Genomic DNA, 19,144 nt, shown 5'->3' on the forward strand with positions numbered 1-19,144 from the left:
GAGCTGCAACATCACTGGAGTGCCCAAAAGCACAAGGTGTGCAATACTCAGAGACATGGCCAAGGTAAGAAAGGCTGAAAGACGACCACCACTGAACAAGACGCACAAGCTGAAACGTCAAGACTGGGCCAAGAAATATCTCGAGACTGATTTTTCTAAGGTTTTATGGACTGATGAAATGAGAGTGAGTCTTGATGGGCCAGATGGATGGGCCCGTGGCTGGATTGGTAAAGGGCAGAGAGCTCCAGTCCGACTCAGACACCAGCAAGGTGGAGGTGGAGTACTGGTTTGGGCTGGTATCATCAAAGATGAGCTTGTGGGGCCTTTTCGGGTTGAGGATGGAGTCAAGCTCAACTCCCAGTCCTACTGCCAGTTTCTGGAAGACACCTTCTTCAAGCAGTGGTACAGGAAGAAGTCTGCATCCTTCAAGAAAAACATGATTTTCATGCAGGACAATGCTCCATCACACGTGTCCAAGTACTCCACAGCGTGGCTGGCAAGAAAGGGTATAAAAGAAGAAAAACTAATGACATGGCCACCTTGTTCACCTGATCTGAACCCCATTGAGAACCTGTGGTCCATCATCAAATGTGAGATTTACAAGGAGGGAAAACAGTACACCTCTCTGAACAGTGTCTGGGAGGCTGTGGTTGCTGCTGCACGCAATGTTGATGGTGAACAGATCAAAACACTGACAGAATCCATGGATGGCAGGCTTTTGAGTGTCCTCGCAAAGAAAGGTGGCTATATTGGTCACTGATTTGTTTTTGTTTTGTTTTTGAATGTCAGAAATGTATATTTGTGAATGTGGAGATGTTATATTGGTTTCACTGGTAAAAATAAATAATTGAAATGGGTATATATTTGTTTTTTGTTAAGTTGCCTAATAATTATGCACAGTAATAGTCACCTGCACACACAGATATTCCCCTAAAACAGCTAAAACTAAAAACAAACTAAAAACTACTTCCAAAAACATTCAGCTTTGATATTAATGAGTTTTTTGGGTTCATTGAGAACATGGTTGTTGTTCAATAATAAAATTATTCCTCAAAAATACAACTTGCCTAATAATTCTGCACTCCCTGTAGTTTGCTGTGTAGGAATTTGAAGTTCGGAAAGATTGACACAAACGGTAAATGGTGAGGTGAGTAATAAATATACTTTTAGCAAATCACTTCTCAACTCCCATTGTGAGGAAACAGGATTTTATTTGTGTTCTTCAAATGCTGCAGGGGTTTGAAGACTTTCAGCTGTGAACAATGGGTACTGTCAGAACCACTCATAAAACAGACTGACTTACTGATGCTTCTGCTTTAAATCACAGTAAACTTTTATTTAAATGTAATCAATGTAAAGTAAGTAGTATTGGGTTAAAATACATGTTACCTTTGTTCATTTACTGCTGTGCTTTTCCTGAAGTATTAAAAGCTTTTGACAAAGTTACAGCAGGGAGAGAAGCGGAGCCAGAACTACCTGTAATTCTGAGATGTCGGCAGTCTAAGACCCAGTTACCCAAATGCTAAAACAACTTTAATCACTTTGCTTCATTTCATGAAGCTTCCATGTGTATCCGCCATGTTTGCCACACTAAGCATTAAGTTTACTACACAGACACAAAGTTTCACAGTTAGAGATGCCAAAGTGACGTAGTGCTACTTGCACTGGTTTTTGTGGTGCCGCAAAAATAAAACATGAAAGTCAACTATAGGTTTGAAGACATTTTTTAAAATACATTGACATCAAAGTGACTTATGGCTTTTACAAGAGGATTTATAACTATTTAATTTTTTTAATTAAATGGTCAATATTAATCTGTTAATACATTATGGTATTTAAACATTTCCATAATATAACATTTTTAAAAAAATGATATAATTACTGTTGTTTATAGAACCTGACAAAGCTGAAAACTTCAGCCATACGTTGCATCGTATACAGTGTTCCTATGCCTTCATACAGTAAAAGCCAACAATCCACCAAGGCGGGAAAGAGGTAAAGTGTAAACTAGCAGAAGACTGAATGGTCCCTCCGGAGGTCCTGTCAGTGGTTCATACGTCAACTCCCTCCTCTTTTAGAAGTCTGTTATCTAACAGGACCACAGCCACCTGTATTTGCCGTGGTTTCAGCACTGTTGCGCTAACATTCATAGTCCTCAATGGAACAGTGCTGTCGTGGTTACAGTGCTGTTACGTTGCTATCTTCTCTCATGCTCTCCTCACTACTACTAGTTGTGTGGGTGGAGTTTCCGTTGTGGCTGGAGATCATCATGGCGCTGTCTCTCAGGGATGCTCCGACATTACTGGGCAATGAGACACTCTGTGGGAGGGGCCTACCCACGGTGTAGCTATGTGGCCCATTGCTAAGTGAGTCTCTGTCGGGCATAGTGGTGCTGTTAGTGACCCGGTGGGAGTCGTAGGGTGTCAGGCAGTCATTCTCCAGAATGAGGTCACCTTCATCATCATCATCACCACCATCATCACTGTCACCCTCAGCAATGCTGTTGCTATGGTAACAAAAGACATGCCAAATGATTAAGAAAAAAGTGAATGCAATATAAACTGCACGTGTCCGTTCCTATTGGCAACTTGTGAATAAAGTTGAGAATTCAGCTAGCTTTGACTGCATTTTTCTAAAATTCATGATTCTCATTATTATTTCAAAACAACAGTTTCAATGAAGTTTCATTTCATTAAACGTTTAAGCACAAACTTCTTTTTCTTTTTCTCCTTTAACAGATATGATGTATGCCAGTGCTGCCACAGTCCCCATTCTTTCTGTTCATTAGCAGGCCCAAAAAAAGATAGTATGCATGACAAACCTTGCAGTGATGGGATTGCTCAGAGAGGCGGGGCTTTGTGAGTCATGTGACACGGCAGAGCCTGTAGATCCAACTGAGCCCAGAGAACCCGAGTTACCTACGGAGGTTTTACTCCTACGATGCGTAACATTGTTCCTCTGGTTAGCTGGCTTTACGGTCACAATAAGGTTGTGACTATTTGCCACCATCATGTCTGTGACCTAAAATGACAGATGAGATAGTCAAATAGGGCTTAAATGATGCGATGAAAAATGCAGCTGTTTTTCTTAGATTTAAAGTGTACATGTTATATATAACATATAATATTATTTTTTAATGAATATAATATTGTGCAATTTGCACTCCACTCTTCTCCACACAATGCCAGTCTTACTTTATTTGTTAGTTTATTTGTTATTTATTGTAGACTTTACTATTTTTACTCTTTATCATGTTGCTGTAACACAAAAGTTTCTTTTTTGCACTCCACTGAAACATGTGACAGTTAAAAGCTAAACTTTAGCCATTAAGAGCGGCCCATGGTGAAATTAGCCATTTGTTTTACCAAACTGTATTCTACAAGGTGCGTGTGCGTAAGTATGGGAGGGCCCGGTAGCTTTTAGAGACTTGATTGGGCAATACATTGTCAGTAATTAAAATGACCGAATGGGCTGCTGTCAGCGCTTGTAAAGCCAGTGCGCAGCAGCGCTTCAATTGACCCATTGGCCCAAAAATGTGTTGGCCTACCAGTATGCCAGATTACCAGTCCAGCCCTGATTGATTATCATTAAAATGCTCTAATGAGTGCATATAGAGTGACTTAACACCCCGTTACTTTGATACATACAAACGCTGGTCTAATCATTACTACTACTTTTACTTCCTAAGCTGTTTTTGAACTGTTACTTTGTAAGCTTGTATCCACTACGGATAAAGAAAAAAAAAAACGACACACACAAGTGCGACTGTGTTGTAATTTATGGGCAAAGTACATTTACTGTTCATGAAAAAGAAGCACACTTGAATCTTGATCAAGTTAATTCTGAATCTTCTGTATATATTGAATTTTCTTTGAGCCTGGAAGGGCATTTACCTGATCCAAAGATTTTCCTGCTACATCGATGCCATTGACCTCGAGGATCTCGTCGTTAACACCCAACAGCCCAGTGCTTTCTGCTAACCCACCACGCACAAGACGAGATATGAACACCCCTGGAACCTTCAGGAGCAAGAAGAAAGATACAAATATGAGACAACAGCTTTTAGCTATTATAGCTGATATTCATATATTCATAACTTTTGTCTTTATGTCTGCGTGAAGGTGCTACTTGCTGATATTTTTAGAGAAATTTTGAGATGGGGGTATCTTACCGGCCCAATCATAACTGCACAATTGGTACATCATTGGTGAATTACAGGGAAATAATTCATCAATTTTGTCAGCATTAAAGGCAGAATACTGTCTTGTAAGCAGGGTAAAAGCAAAGTAACAAACCTTACCTTCTCTACGCCCTGCGGTGTCACCCGCACGCTCACGCCGTCACGTATGTAGAACCCAAGTGGTTTTTGAGTGCCATGCTTGTGAAGTCGTACCCGTCGATGTGTCTCAGGCAAAATGTCCACATCGATGATTGAAGAAATCTGTCTGAAGTTCTTTGGCGGTCCAATCATGAGGCCAGATCTGCCCTTTGAGTGGGTGGAGCCTGAGCCAGTGGCACGCAGGCTCGTTAAGCCCAGCCCCTTTCTACGCCTCTGAAGGGAGTTGGTGCCAAAAATGATAGGTTCATCCTCTTTAAGAAGACACAAAAGAATGGAGACTGTTAATGGCTACTTGCTGATTTGTGATTCTTTTAAAGTGTTAAACTTTACAGTTACGGTGTATTATTTACACCATAATTGGAAAAAATAAAGTCCATCCATCTTGTTCTGCTTATTCGGGCTGGGTCGCGGGGGCAGCAGCCTAAAAAGAGAAGCCCAGACCTCCCTCTTCCTGGCCACCTCCTCCAGCTTGTCCAGGGGAACACCAGGGTGCTCCGAGGCCGAGAGATATAACCTCTCCAGCATGTCCTGGGTCTGCCCCGCGGCCTCTTCCCAGTAGGACATGCCCAGAACACCTCACCCAGGAGGCATCTTTGTTAGATGCCCGAACCACCTCAACTACCTCCTTTCAATGTGGAGGAGCAGCTGCTCTACTCTGAGTCCCTCCCAGATGGCCGAACTTACCCGATCTCTAAGGGAGGCCAGCCACCCTTCGGAAGAAGCTCATTTCCACAAGTCTTTGATACTGGATAGTTGAACTTTTCATTCCAAAATTTCTACATTCAAAAGATCAGAGCTTTCTTGTGTGTACTGTCAGTCTCAGATATGAACACAATATTACTACTAGCTTCAGATCATTTTTTCCCACAGTTCCATTCTGTCTGTATCCATATTTTGTCAGGAATAAAACCAGCCATTTTAGCTAACTGAACTACAGATACAGATAGCAGTTGTAACACGCAGAATAACTACTAAAATGTCAAAAAATGTAAACTTTCACAATTTTCACATTTTTCAAAACTTCTACCCAGTTCTATAAAATCTTTGAACTTATACCGGAATGACGGAAAGAGAAAAGCATGGAGAAGAGGGAGAAACAACTCATCATCTGATGCACATTAGCTGTCAAACAGGGTTAATGGGAATGTATGGCTGCCAGTGTGTGTGTGTGTGTGTGTGTGTGTGTGTGTGTGTGTGTGTGTGTGTGTGTGTGTGTGTGTGTGTGTGTGTGTGTGTGTGTACACATGCACGCACACATTAGGTCATTGGGAAGCAGCATTAAGCAGCATTAATGGTTAATGCACAAAAATAATGTTTCCTATCAAGGCATACAGAGCCAGACTAAAGCATGAAGACACAAACATGGTTAAGCCTTCTCTAAATGCACAAATAATGCAATCAGATCCCTCTAATTTTGCAAAAGCTATTTTTGGACCACTATAGATCAACCTGTATTGATCATTATTTTGTGTTCTTGTATGTTATATACAAGAACACAAAATATAGTCTTTTTCAGAAAAGTTAAACATGTGCTAAACCTCATACAAAGTTGTTAAATTCCAGTGTGTCCCAGTTAGACCAGCTCCTACAGGAAACAGTGAGGAATGATCACTGCCCCACCACAGTCTCAAATAACTGTAAATATTTATGGCAGACCTGTGACATGCTAGCTTTACTTTGCACATTTTTTACTGAATCTCATCTTTGTTTATTTTTTGACCCGCCCCATGCAGTAAAAACTGGTGACAATTCGAACCAAAAATTTCATATTTGGATTCATCCGACCTGTTGGTACTGATACTGATTTTCAGTCCAGTTCTAGCGTGACCGCTAATGATGGTAACAGCAGGCATAAACGACCTGTGTGACTGTTTTCTGCCAAAATTTTAGCCCAGCCAGGCTTATTAATCAGTAGTCTTGGCATTCTGGCTGCAGGGCCTTCGCTCATCTTTTCACATTTTATAAAACACTCTATGACCTCATAATTAAATCAACAAAACACACACTATAGCCGAAATTACAGTGAACCCACGATCTCTAACATGTATGTGGAGTGACATTGACAGACAACATCAAAGCTATAAGATCAGACATGAACCTCCCCCTCTCTGCTGGCTAAAGCTTTAAATACTTGCTGCTTACTACTATCATAAGCTTTAGAGCTCAGAAATGGTATTCAGGATGGCCGTAAAGAGTAAATCTGTGTCTGTGTCTTAGTGCCCCATATATCTGTCCCTAATGTACCATGTTCCTGTTATCTGCAGCTGTCATGAGCATTTGTATGTTTCTTTCTAGTGTGACCTCACTCTGTAGTGGCCCACCATCTGGAGCCCAAGGGGGTGCCATATGGCCATATGCAGTGCAGGACAACAACAGGCCTGTGCACAGTGCAGACAAAGGGGGAGCGTCATTCTGTAAGGGCTTTGTTACTTCACCTCCTATTTAAAAGCAGACTATTAGGTCTGAAACTGTATAATTTTTTTTCAATTGTGATAAAAGCTCCTGTAATCACTGTGACGCTGTTTTACATTTAAAACAATGCATCAGACAACTGGTGCATCTATTGTGTTATTTTGTTTAAATTGTATTTGTTAAAACACACTTTTTTCAAAGCTCTTGTGTTTTGAACCCATCAACCATGATTACTTAGTCTGTTTACCGCCGCTCCATTTCTTAGTGTTTCTCTCAGTGGAACATGACATTTCTGTGCCACGTGTTACAAGTTGTACTGTCTCAGTAGTTTCCAGTTTGAATCATTTTAGTTTATCAGATGCAAAATTGTGATGTGAAAAAAGGTATTTTGTCTCTTAGTTATCATAAATCACCTCAGCAACATACTCAGGGTGGAGCAGCACAAAGGTACACACTGCTCTTCTGTCAGTATTACTAAGACCGTAGTCACTTTGATTCTTCACATGGAACCTTACTGATTAAAATACATATAACTGCTTTGTTGTGTCAAAGTCTACTCGATGTAGACTTTGTTGCAGTGTTAATGTGTTAAAGTAATCAACAAGTGCAAGTCAACAATTCTCTTTCTCACACACACACACACACACACACACACACACACACACACACACACACACACACACACACACACACACACACACACACACACACACACACACACAGTAGTGGCATTGCATGGATCTGATATGACTGATGAAGTCTCAAAAGACATCAGTCATATAAACTGAGTGAGATTATCTTGCTCCAAAAAGTTAAATAAACTCACTCATGGCTAATGGCTTAAAGCAGCAGATGGGTTTCTATCCTGTGGTATCCCCCTGTCTATCCCTCACTCACAAACACATACTCACAAATGCACACCAGTGCTAACACACAAAGACAAGCTGTAGTAAAGGTCAAAATGAATGTAGCCAAGTAAGAGGAATTGAAGTGGAGAGAGAAGCGTGTAGGAAAGGAAACACATATCTGCTGTTTTCAGTGTAAAATGAACTTCTTGTTGCCTTCATAAAGGGTTTGATGATGTCTTCAGTCATTTAGAAGTCTTTCACATTTCACTGAATACTTACAAGTGACACTAGTGAGCAACAGAGCTGCTACAAAGACTACTAATAAAAATGTGAGATCCTTACTGAACTTATTTGAGACAGACCTGGTTAGTTAAAAACAAACTATCGTCACCACTTAATCTTCCTGTTGCTCTATCCTTCAGCTGTGCAAATTTTGCCAATCATGTGGATGCAGTGAATAAATGGGATTACACTTCAGGAATGAAAGATAAGTGATTGTGGGAATAGATTTTAGCTGCCTTACTCAAGTCCTAATCCTTTCTAGTGACGCCACTACTCCTAATGCAATGCATGGGTTTAAGATTTTCCAGTAGGATTTACAGGATTTTATCATTTCTGGACTGCAGAGTTTAAAAGAGTAAACAAAGCGAATACAAGCCTCCTCAATAAGATTTCAACAAACGTATTGCACGTGCACATGTTTGCTCTCTCTGTGTTTCCAGGGCCTTGTTTTCCTGAGCTCGCTTCCTTTTTAGTTCCCCAGACCACAGAGCTGATCTGATTTGCTGGCAGCTGTCTGTGACTCCGATCTCTAGCAGCCTGCTAAGCAGCACATTAATGTCATCACATCCTGAGTTATGACATAGCATGAAAAGGTGTACTGGGAGACAACAATGGTACAGTGTATTAGAAAACACTCACATAATCCATAATGATGGATGGATAAACATCACCACTGTCAGCAGGTGTAATAAGTGTTTCTGCTTCATATGTAGTGTCTCAGGGGTAAACAATAAAGCTCACTAACATTACAGTCTACCTGTAAAATTACAGGATACATTTTTGTCTTTCTTGAATTATTCACTCTTGCTATGTCTTGGGCACAAAGTATGTGCTACCAGAGGTGTGTGCTACGAAGCCAGTTTAACTGGTTAGTGACGTCATAGTTGTCAGTGTCACAAGGGTGGTTCTCTTTTTAAACTTGGATACATTACTGTGGATTATGTTCAGAGCTTTGGAAGTGCCAATTTTTCACTAATTCTTGATTTGTATGCTTTAAAAAGAGATTTAAAATTGGAAGAAGCTGCCATTCTCAGTGGGAATACTGAGCTTGCTGACCTCTGCCGATTCAGTGAAGTAAAATCCAGACACATAAGGGTAACAAATAAGTCCTCAGTGTACTTTTGAGCAATTAAATGATTTCAAAATTAACATGAAATTTAACAAGCAGTCAGATTAAATGCCAGCACTGGAATAAATTGTTTAGAACCAGCTGGAGTCAGTGAAGTGAGCTCGGGAAAAGCTCAGGAAAAATGCGTGCATGACCTAAATTATCGGACAAGAATTATCAGATTCTGTAAATTCTTTAAAACTGGTAAGCAGTGATTGATTAGAGCAACGGGATTGTTCATGTATAGCGAGGGTGTGCTGGGAATGCCTGGCAAAGGCCCCCGGTCCACGAGATCTTAAACTCCCACTTCAGGTGGAGCTTCAACAGCATTCCGAAGGAGGCTAAGGACATTGAGTCCGAATGGACCATGTGCAACACCTCCATTGCTGCACATGAGGCTACAGGCTACTGCACTGAGCTGCAGCTGCAAGGTGGCCGGTGCCTGTCATGGTGGTAACCTCCGAACTTGATAGTGGATAACCGAGGTGAAGGGAGCCAACACGCTACAGAAGGAGTCCTGTTGGGCTTGGTTAGCTTACGGGACTTCAGAGGCAGCTGATGGGTAACGGCAGGCCTGGAAACGCCTCGGTGTTCTCCATTAAAAGCTGGAGGAAATGGCTACGGACAGGGAGGTCTGGGCTTCTCTGCTTAGGCTGCTGACCCAACAACGTGGCCCCAGATAAGCGGAAGAAAATGGATAGACAGGTGGATGTGATCGTCCACTAGTAAATGAATCATTGATGTTATTCTCTTGGAGGGACGAAAACATTTTAAAAAGACATGAAATATACTTTGGAAGCCATTAAAATAACTGTAGGATCAATGTGTAGAAAGACATATAACATGTTGAGATCTGTCATTTAGACTGCTTTGCAAAGTAATTTTTCAAGCCTAATTAACTAAAAATGTATTTTTACCTCATTTTTTCTCTTACCTCTCTTGGTTATAATAATGCGGAGCAGCGGATTGGCTGATGCAATGGCTTTGTGGTAATTTTCATCATTGTTGATTGGAAGGAGGTCCCCGTGGACATCTGCATATCCTAGTAGCACATCAACACCAGGGATGTGATGAATCGTTTGGAGGAGGCGGTAGAACTCCTTGAAGCCCCCTGGACCATTTCTCTTCAGAGCAAAACGACGATATTCTGCATCAAACTGTAGAAGGCAACAAACACACATCAAATGATTTTTAATAGTGAGGCTCAATCTGTGTTTACAATTTTAGCTAAATGTAATACTAAGCATTTTAAGTGTGGCTAACCGCTACAGCCACTAACTAGGAATGGATAACAAAACCTGTTGAGCCTATTTAACATACTTTGGGATTCATTCTTGAAGACCGTAGTCCTTAAGAGTTTTGATACGATGTCACCTCTAAGCATAGAAAAAGTGCGATGTCACTAAAACCTATCTAGAAAAGTTTTAGACACTTCCCTCACATCCAACCTGTGGGGCATACACACTGACAACAGTCAACATCGGCTGTTTCATTTCCAGCTTCAGAGTCATGATTCTGTCTGACACTCTTCAACTTCAGATCACTGTTCACAAACTCTTCCTTCAACATGACCCCCACTCTATTCTCTTCCTATCTGTACTATGAGAGAACAGCTTGCATCCACCTCCAATGCCCCTGGCCTGGGTTCCTTTCACCTGGTCTCCTGCATGCACACTATATCTAACTTTCTTCTCACCATCATATCAGCATCTCTCTCACTTCAGCAGTCATAGTCCCTACATTTAGAGTCCCTGCGTTCACCTCCACAACCCTGCCTTTGTTTCTCCTTGTTTTCAGCCAGCAGAAGCACAGTTTCCACCAGCACCCTCATGGCCAACAGCACTGGAGGCTGTGGGTTCGACTGATCTGACATGGAAAGCTCATTCTTGATCATCTGCATGTTTTATTTTCCAAAGATATTATGCCGGATGCCCTTCCTGACACAACCCTCTCTATTTATCTGGACCTGTTTACCGCCATTTCCTGTAGCTTCTCTCTCAGTAGCAGCGACTGCATTGCGTTAAATCAAAAAGGGGATCCTCTTAATGCATTCCTAATTATCGATTCAATTCCATTTTATTTATATAGCACCAAACCACACAACAATCGCCTCAAAGTGCTTTATATTAGTATAGTATAGAAGTAAATTAATCTACATAGATAAGGCTAACGTGAACACCGACAGTAAAATTTGAGATTTTGTTTCATTTCAGTGCTAAAATCCAAGCCCCTCATAAAGGCCATCCTCAGTAACCACCTTTGATATGGATGTAAAGGTACAGTGCCCATTTCATGAATGGAAACACAAACAAGGAAAAATCACAGGGAACTGTAGGGACAGTACTGGTACAGGAGTTTAAACATATTTCAAATATTATGGAATATTTGTTATTTTTATGTACTGTAGTAACAAATCTTAAAAATTATGTCATTCTATCACTCTTCCTGTATCGTGACATCTCCAACTTGCATGATGTACTGACAAGGCACGTACTGTTTGTGTGCTGTTTGGAACTAGTGATGCCTGGCGAAAGCAGAAATGTTTAAAAATTGTTTAATTAAAACTGAGACATAACCTAAAACTCAAACTCTGGAGTTTAATTTTTGTCCCAACTGTATATTATAACAGAAACTTTCAAACAGTAATTACACAATGAGATTCACGCTGACTTTGTTTTGTCTCCCAACATTATGCTTCTTCCGGTGGATATTAACACAAATACTGTGCCTCCCTTTAGCTCTATAATTAACAGCACAGAGTATTAGACCTCTCACTGGCATGTTTGCCTTGAAAGCTATACTGGGCGTACTCAGTGTGAAGAATGTGTGCTTTATCAGAGCATTCATCTGTATCTTGGACTCTAGGGTGGCATGCTACTTTACCAGTACTGTCATATGATATATGGAAATGTTGACGTTGCTGCATTCAGGGCCGTAATCAGGTTTTAGGGATTAGTGGGGTACAGAAGAGTCACACTGGTGCTCTTTGTTTAAGTAAAACAATAAGGTTATTTTTAAAGTGCTTTTCACATATGTGTTGGCATAAAGTGCTCACATGTTCTTATGAATAATAACAATACGATTGAATGGAAAATGGAAGCACAGTTAACAGGAATATAAAGCCAAGTTCAAACACAGCATGAAAGAAAATATTATAAAGAAAGTTATTAAACAATAAGAATGAGTCCACAGAGTTGGATAAATGAAGTCAAAGTGGGACTTCAGAAATCCAAAATTTCTTTTGCCACCGGCTGAAAGGCTCCATCCCCACCCCAATCTCACACGAGTAACACATTCTGAGATAAAAGATTGCTGCATTTCCATTTAGTGCTCTGTATATAAGTAGCCGGTGTTGAGTATAAAGCAGGAGTAATATGAGCTGACTTAGGAGAAAACATAAGTATTCTGGTGGCAGCATTTTGTATTGCTTGAAAATGAGAAGGAGATGATTTCACTTGTATTTTTATTTTTTATTCCTATTTATTCTATTTATCCCCTTTGTATATTTTATTTATATTTGTCTCTGTATTTATATATGTGTGTGTGTGTGTGTGTGTGTGTGTGTGTGTGTGTGTGTGTGTGTGTGTGTGTGTGTGTGTGTGTGTGTGTGTGTGTGTGTGTGTGTGTGTATATATATATATATATAACAATTCTGTAACTGTAACTTCGGTCGTTGCTGTGCTTTTTTTGGAAGTCGAATTTCCCAGAGGAACCCACCCAAGGGATTAATAAAGTTCTATCTTATCTTATCTCTTATCTTATTTCCTGGATGGGATTGAGCAGAAAAAAAAGCTGGGATCCAAGGAAAACTGAGGCTGTGCTCAGTGACAATGCATCTGACCACTTGTTCCCTTGCGTGCCCCACTGACTGGAACTTCTCATCTATAGACTGATTCTCCGGGTCGTACTACCTCAGGCTGCTTCACCCTGTCTCTCCTTGTCAGCTGGTCTCTGATCCTGCAGTCCTCAGCATTCACTGACGACTTAGAGTCAACCTGCGCTTTCTCTGCTGGCTGCTGCTGTTGATAATTGTGCAACTTTACAGATGGCACTCTGTCATTCTGGAGCCAATAAATCATTTGCATTGAATGATTTTGTTGGTTTCATGAAGTTTGACTTTTTTATTCTGAACTGAATCCTGGTAGCGCATGACAGACTACAGAGGCCTCACTGGGGTTGGTTCAGATGGGTACTGGGACCCTGGCAGAGGAGGAGGAGAACTAATATTAGTGTTTGGAGTGTTTCACCAGTTAGCATCGCAGTGGATGCAGGACAATTTTATATCTTTGAACTTCAGCTTGTTAGAGTTGGAGGTAAAAACTAATCTACCAACCACCTGGTTCTATCAGCCCTGGTCAAAGAAAACAGAGCTGTCTATTTTACAAGGCTGGCTTTTAATAGTCAGCACAATCCAACATTATTATTTGATACCATTACCATGATCATATCACCTGCTTAACCTGCTCTTTCTGTTTTTTCTGATGACAATAGCAAAAATTTTCTTCATTTTTTTTCTTACACAGGTGCAAATGAAAAATACAATATGTTATGCACTGGCTCTCCATCCATTCTGTCCCAGGCTCAGCATAGAAATCTCTCTAGTTTATACACCTGTGGCCATGAAAGTGATTAGAACACCTGAATTCAATAATTTGGATGGGTGAATACTTTTGGCAATATAATGTATTTATATCTGTTCCTTTTTATTGGCAACTTTGTACAAAAGAGGAATTTGTTGCTGTGTCATTGTGTAAAACTGTTCTCATGCCATGACATGTTGTTTCTAAAGGACCACAGCCTCCTGCCAAAGGGCAGTGTCACAAACAGTTTGAGACAGGCAAGCAAGATCCATGCCGACCCCCCACTTCATAGAGTCCTGGAGGTGTCCTAGAGGTCCTGGAGGTCTACAAGTCTTGTAGGGAGGCAGATTGCTGCCAATCACCTTCTCAGTGGAGGGAATGACATGCTGCAGTCTGCATTTGTCCTTGGCAGCAGCACGGTGATGGAGGAGGTGAGAATAGATTCATTGATGGAGAAAAACTGCACCATCACTGACGTTGCAGGTTGTATTTTCTCTGTTGTGTCTTCTTGATGAGGAGGCTGATGTTTGGGAGGGATGTCTGGTTTCCACTGTCATCTCCACTGTTTTCACAACATTTAAGCTCCAGGTTGTTGTCACTGCACAAAGTCACCAGTCAATCTCGCTCATATAGACGGACTCATCTCCACATGAGATAAGCCCAACAGGGTGGTGTCATCTGCAAACTTCGGGAGTTTACAGACTGGTGTCTGGAGGTGCAGCTGTTGGTATACAAGAAGAAGATTAGAAAAGTAAAGACAGAGCCCTGAGGGGAACCAGTGCTGATGCAATGAAAGACAGGAAGTCAATGATCCACCTGCAGGTGGGAGCAGACACATTCAGCTGGGAGAGCTTTTCCTGCAGCAGAGTACGGATGAATATATTAAAAGCACAACCAAAGTCCACAAAAGTAGCCTAGCATAAATTCCTGCAGAGTCCAGGTGCAGTGCCATGTTAACAGCATCACCTACTGACCTGTTGGCTCTGTAGGCGAACTGCAGGGGATCCAGGAGGGGGACAGTGATAGAGTTTAGATGTGATAGTACCAGACGGTCAAACTCTTCATGACTACAGAGGTCAGAGCAACAGGTCGGTTTGTGATCCCTTTTTTTAAAAAATGGAACAAGAATGATAAGTCCTGTGGAAGCAGGCTGGCACATGACATGTCTCTGATCAGCACAGGGCTTCAGGGTGGATGGAGACACTGAGCCTGGTCCTGCTGCTTTCTGGGTGTTCTGTTTTGAGTTTGTTTACATCTCTTTCAAGTAGGGAGAGAGGTTTCTAGGGAGATGGAGAAATTACTGAAGGGATGAGCATTTGAGTCCAGATGAGGGGAGCAGTATTGCTGAATAACAGTCACATCATTACACCAGCCACTGTAAGCAGAAAACCAGATACCTCCACCTTTGTCTTGCCGAAGAACTTCATGTGGCAATCTGCTCTGAAGAGTTGGAGTTCTACCAACTGCACCACAGAGTCCAGTATAGATCCACTCAAGTTTCCATAAAACACAAAACAGCCAATTTAGAGCAGTCTCTGTTTTTCCCCATCAATAGCTGGAGTTCATCTATTTTACTGCCCAATGAGCTTATGTTCCCTGTAGTGGAGTATGGAGGCGGTGGAGATGCAGGAGTGTACCGGCTTGCTTTCCTCTCCTACAGCGTCTCACTTCATGAACCTGAATGGCCAGATCAGGCAATGAATGATGGAAATAAGTCCTCAGGAGTTGTAGCCCTGATGCTCATTAGCTCATCTCTGGTGTAAAAAGTTCTGGTTGTATGGCAAAGCACAGAGTAAAGCTGAAAGACTGCGCAAAATATTCACGAAACTGTTCCCACTAAAAATGTAAACAACAAACCGGTTGAGTTAAAAACACAGCAGCCAGTACAGCAAGGCCATGAAGGCATTTGAGCAGGAAATATGATCAGCTGGTGACGTGTGACCCAAAAGTAAACAAATGACTCAGCCATCATCACTGGACCACCAGCTAGTTATACTCCATACAACCAAATGACATATCACAACTGTCATCTTGAGCTGACAGTTGTTGTGAGTTGGTGCTATATAAATACAACTGAACTGAATGACAGGAAGAGCAGAGATTGGACAGTGGGTAAGATACTGATCCATTCTTCAGAGGGTAAGTGTGTGACTGATAGACAAAAGCACTAGGTGAATGTGTGTGTGTGTGACTGCGTGAATGAGACAAGCAGTAGAAACTGTTGTAAATGATGAAACTGAGGAGAAAGGTGTTGTATAAGAACCAAACCATGTACTGATTCTAATAGGTGATAACACCGTCCCGCGTTACTGAACTGTTGAGTTACTTCAGTTACTGCTAAAGAGTTAAGCATTCGACTCACTCTTTGTCACTGTATATAATGCTGTCACTCTTACTGCACTATAATGTGTCATCACTGACAGTAGCACACTGGAATAAAAGGAAAATCTCCCTCTTTTTTTGCACTAATCAGTGCTGCTGTCTGCAAGCTGCACTCTCTTATACAATGTTCATTTAGAACATCATCAAATTCATATTATTGGATTTCCTTAAAAAATGGATATCATTTTGAGGCTATGTTGCCCATTCTAGTGTCAATTTCTTTGGATAATCATGGGAAACACAACTTGCTTATAAAGGATGAACGTTGCCACTGTGACATGACCCACTGGTTAGTAAATCCCATTGTAAAGCTAAAAATGTTCCCTACGCGATCAGTTTGCAGGCGGATGTCATGAGCACGGCACAAACCTGACTGTGAAGCAGAGGAAATCACAGAATTCTCTAACAGGAGCTTCATTTACTAAACTGCCCTTCATGTTGTTTGACTTTAAGCACGTCACAGGACACAGACTTCTACAGAACCACAGGTGTTTCTGACACACCCCCTCCTACCTACAAAAAACTGCGTGGGTTTGAGCACTGACTCGGTCTACATATTTCTATACGTGGACTGGTCCACATTCTTCATGTGAAACCAGTCTACAGTCTGTGCGAGGCGGCTGAAGGGCCTGTGGAAGGTTTTATCTTTAAACTATTTTTCAGGCTCTTCAAACATTAGCAATAAAAAGTACATTGAAAATGCTGCCAATATTTGAGTTTAGGGACACAGCTTCACCTAAAAAATATTTTGGTTTTCATCTTCATGAAAGCACTTACTATTACAGAATAATCGCACTGTAATTTTATGTGTTCGGTATGCTTATTTCTCATTATTTCTCTTATTACAAAAGCTAAACCTCACAAACAACTAAAATGTGAACACCAAAGAATAAGCCAACACAGCTTGGCACCACACACACACACACACACACACACACACACACACACACACACACACACACACACACACACAGTTCGAGTTAAACACAGGACTGGGATTATCGAGGCTGAGCAGGCTGACACGATGTTGATGGTGTTGGTGGTGTTGGTGGGGGGGCTGCGGGCGGCAGCAGCCAGGCCGCTGTCAGCTGAACCCGGTCGGATTTCGTTTCTTCTAAATATCGCGTGAATTTGCAGCGGCCAGATATTTGTGTTTGTTACATCACGATCTGGATGAGAAGAGCGGAGGGCTGGGGTCCTGATAACGCACACCCTGCGTCGCTAACAGCATCAGTCAGCAGCCCATCACTTACTTTGCTCTTGACCTCCACCAGGTTGTCCGACAGTCTGAACGAAGTCCGCTGCTGCTGCTGCTGCTGTTGCCTGGACATTGTGCTCCTCGGTCGGCTGCTTGTCTGAGGCACTGCGGGTAAAAATATCCGCTGGAGGTCTGACAGCCTGGCAGCTCCCTCCTCTACTCTCGAGCGTAAAGCTGCTGAGGGGCTGCAGCGGTATTGGTGTTGTCCTCGGACAGGCTCCTGGCTGCCGTGCTGCTGCGGGCCCGCCTTTCGTTCCTCCCGACGCGCAGAAACAAACCCGGCTCCTCACAGGTGCAGTCCGGTAAATCCAGTATGAGATCTGAGGTACCAGCGAAACCCGCCCTTCTGCTCCCCACCCCTCCTCCTGATGAACACAGGGGGCGGGACGTGATACTGGAAGAAGAAAACACAACATGACCTGTCTATTACTCTCTCTCTCTCTCTCTCTCTCTCTCTCTCTTTCCGTGTGTGCGTGCGCGTGTGTGTGCTGCTCCATACTCCAGTGGACAGATTCATATTACTCCTCCTTTGCTTTTGCTGGCACAAGGACAGAAAGGATAATACTGTGTTCTAATGTCAAATCACTTTTACTTATATCATACTGATAGCCTGGTGAATATAAAATGTTATATTTCAGAGAAAAACTCAACTAGTGCAAACAACGCACTTTTAACCAGTGTGGAAACACCAAGACAGAAACAAAGAGTGTATTAGACAACCAGCTGTAACAACCATAAGTTATGTTCCAACCATATAATGTTAGAGCACAATAGTGCTGTGACAAAGCATTTGCATCCTTTATAAATATGCATAGTTTTATGCATATTGGGTACATGTTTCAGATCACCAAACACATTTTACTATCAGACAAAGATGAGAACATTCAAAATGCAATGTTTAAATTGTGATTTCATGATTTTCAATCAAAGAAGGCTATCCAGACCTACCTGACCCTATGCAAAACAGTAACTCCCCCATAAACCTGATGTGGTCAATCACAGTTGATTTGTGATTCAACAAGGATTCAATCCAATTTTGATTATAGAGAAGCAAATCACAACAGCAGTTGCCTCAGTGCCCTTTATACTGTAAGGTAAAGACCCTGCAATAATACAGAGAAAACAAAGAGATCCCAACAATCAGATAACCCCCTACGAGCAAGCACTTTGGCAACAGTGGGAAGGAAAAGCTCTCTTTTAACAGATAGGACTACCTGTGAAGACAGGATAAAGAATTATAGTGAGTGAAGAAGACTGTAACTACAATATATGTAAATCACCAAAACTAGCTCAATTAAGGCTGAAGCCATTAGTGAGATCTTGTACACTGTGTTTGGTAACCTAGCGGAGAAAAAAAGTTCTGCTTTTGACATCACTGCATCTCTCCAGATTGCCAAGTAGGACCAGATGAGAATGCTATTTGACAGCAAAGGCTACAGTAAGGACACTTCGCCGATGTCTCCCTAGTGTGAATTGAAGCAACGGGTGACCTGGTGGGATTCTGGTGAGTATTAATGTAAAGCTTTGTCTAATCAGTAAAGTCTTAAACAAAATGCAATGGAAAAATTCATTACATGAATCAGCATAGCAATTATTCATCTGCTTTGGTGAGAGTAACTAATTAATAATTATATATGTTAATAACCATTAATAATAACCAATGATGAGATTCAGAGCCGTATATAAACACACAGTGCATCATGGGAAGCCTCCAGCCAGTTAGGCCAGTGTGTTTGTGTGTGTGTATCATGGCAGGGCCCCTGCTTATATAAGAGACTGTTTGCCCTTTAGCCTTTAATTTGGTTCGGTGTCTTGCTCATGGACACTTTGGCATGTGCATTTAGTGGACAACCCACACCTCAGAAATGCTCAGAAGGACAGAGAGATGGACAGAGAGATGGACAGAGAGATGGACAGACATGTCTAATCCTCTCT

General features: G+C 41.6%; 1 protein-coding gene across 1 annotated transcript; it reads right to left on the reverse strand.

Moving 5' to 3' along the window:
* Positions 1-1,185: 1,185 nt before the first annotated feature.
* On the reverse strand, positions 1,186-17,564 carry pard6a (par-6 family cell polarity regulator alpha). The gene is made up of 6 exons (XM_085413039.1): positions 17,205-17,564; positions 9,924-10,146; positions 4,301-4,590; positions 3,894-4,019; positions 2,822-3,021; positions 1,186-2,506 (listed from the first exon to the last, which is right to left on the reverse strand). The coding sequence occupies exons 1-6, from the start codon at positions 17,280-17,282 to the stop codon at positions 2,179-2,181; spliced, it is 1,245 nt and encodes a 414-aa protein (XP_085269165.1). The 5' UTR covers positions 17,283-17,564; the 3' UTR covers positions 1,186-2,178.
* Positions 17,565-19,144: the final 1,580 nt, after the last annotated feature.

This window comes from Rhamphochromis longiceps, linkage group LG7, assembly GCF_057381845.1.
Source record: "Rhamphochromis longiceps isolate RC_006_pf linkage group LG7, R_longiceps_female_GT1.1, whole genome shotgun sequence".
NCBI classification, from domain to species: domain Eukaryota; kingdom Metazoa; phylum Chordata; class Actinopteri; order Cichliformes; family Cichlidae; genus Rhamphochromis; species Rhamphochromis longiceps.

Bases quoted from the DNA above. Each gene is read 5' to 3' on its own strand.
- pard6a (XM_085413039.1), bottom strand. From the start codon at position 17,282: ATGTCCAGGCAACAGCAGCAGCAGCAGCAGCGGACTTCGTTCAGACTG. The intron at 3,022-3,893 runs GTAAATGCCCTT...CTGTCATTTTAG, and splicing joins CAGGAAAATCTTTGGATCAG to GTCACAGACATGATGGTGGC. The intron at 2,507-2,821 runs GTTTGTCATGCA...TTGTTACCATAG, and splicing joins AGCAATCCCATCACTGCAAG to CAACAGCATTGCTGAGGGTG.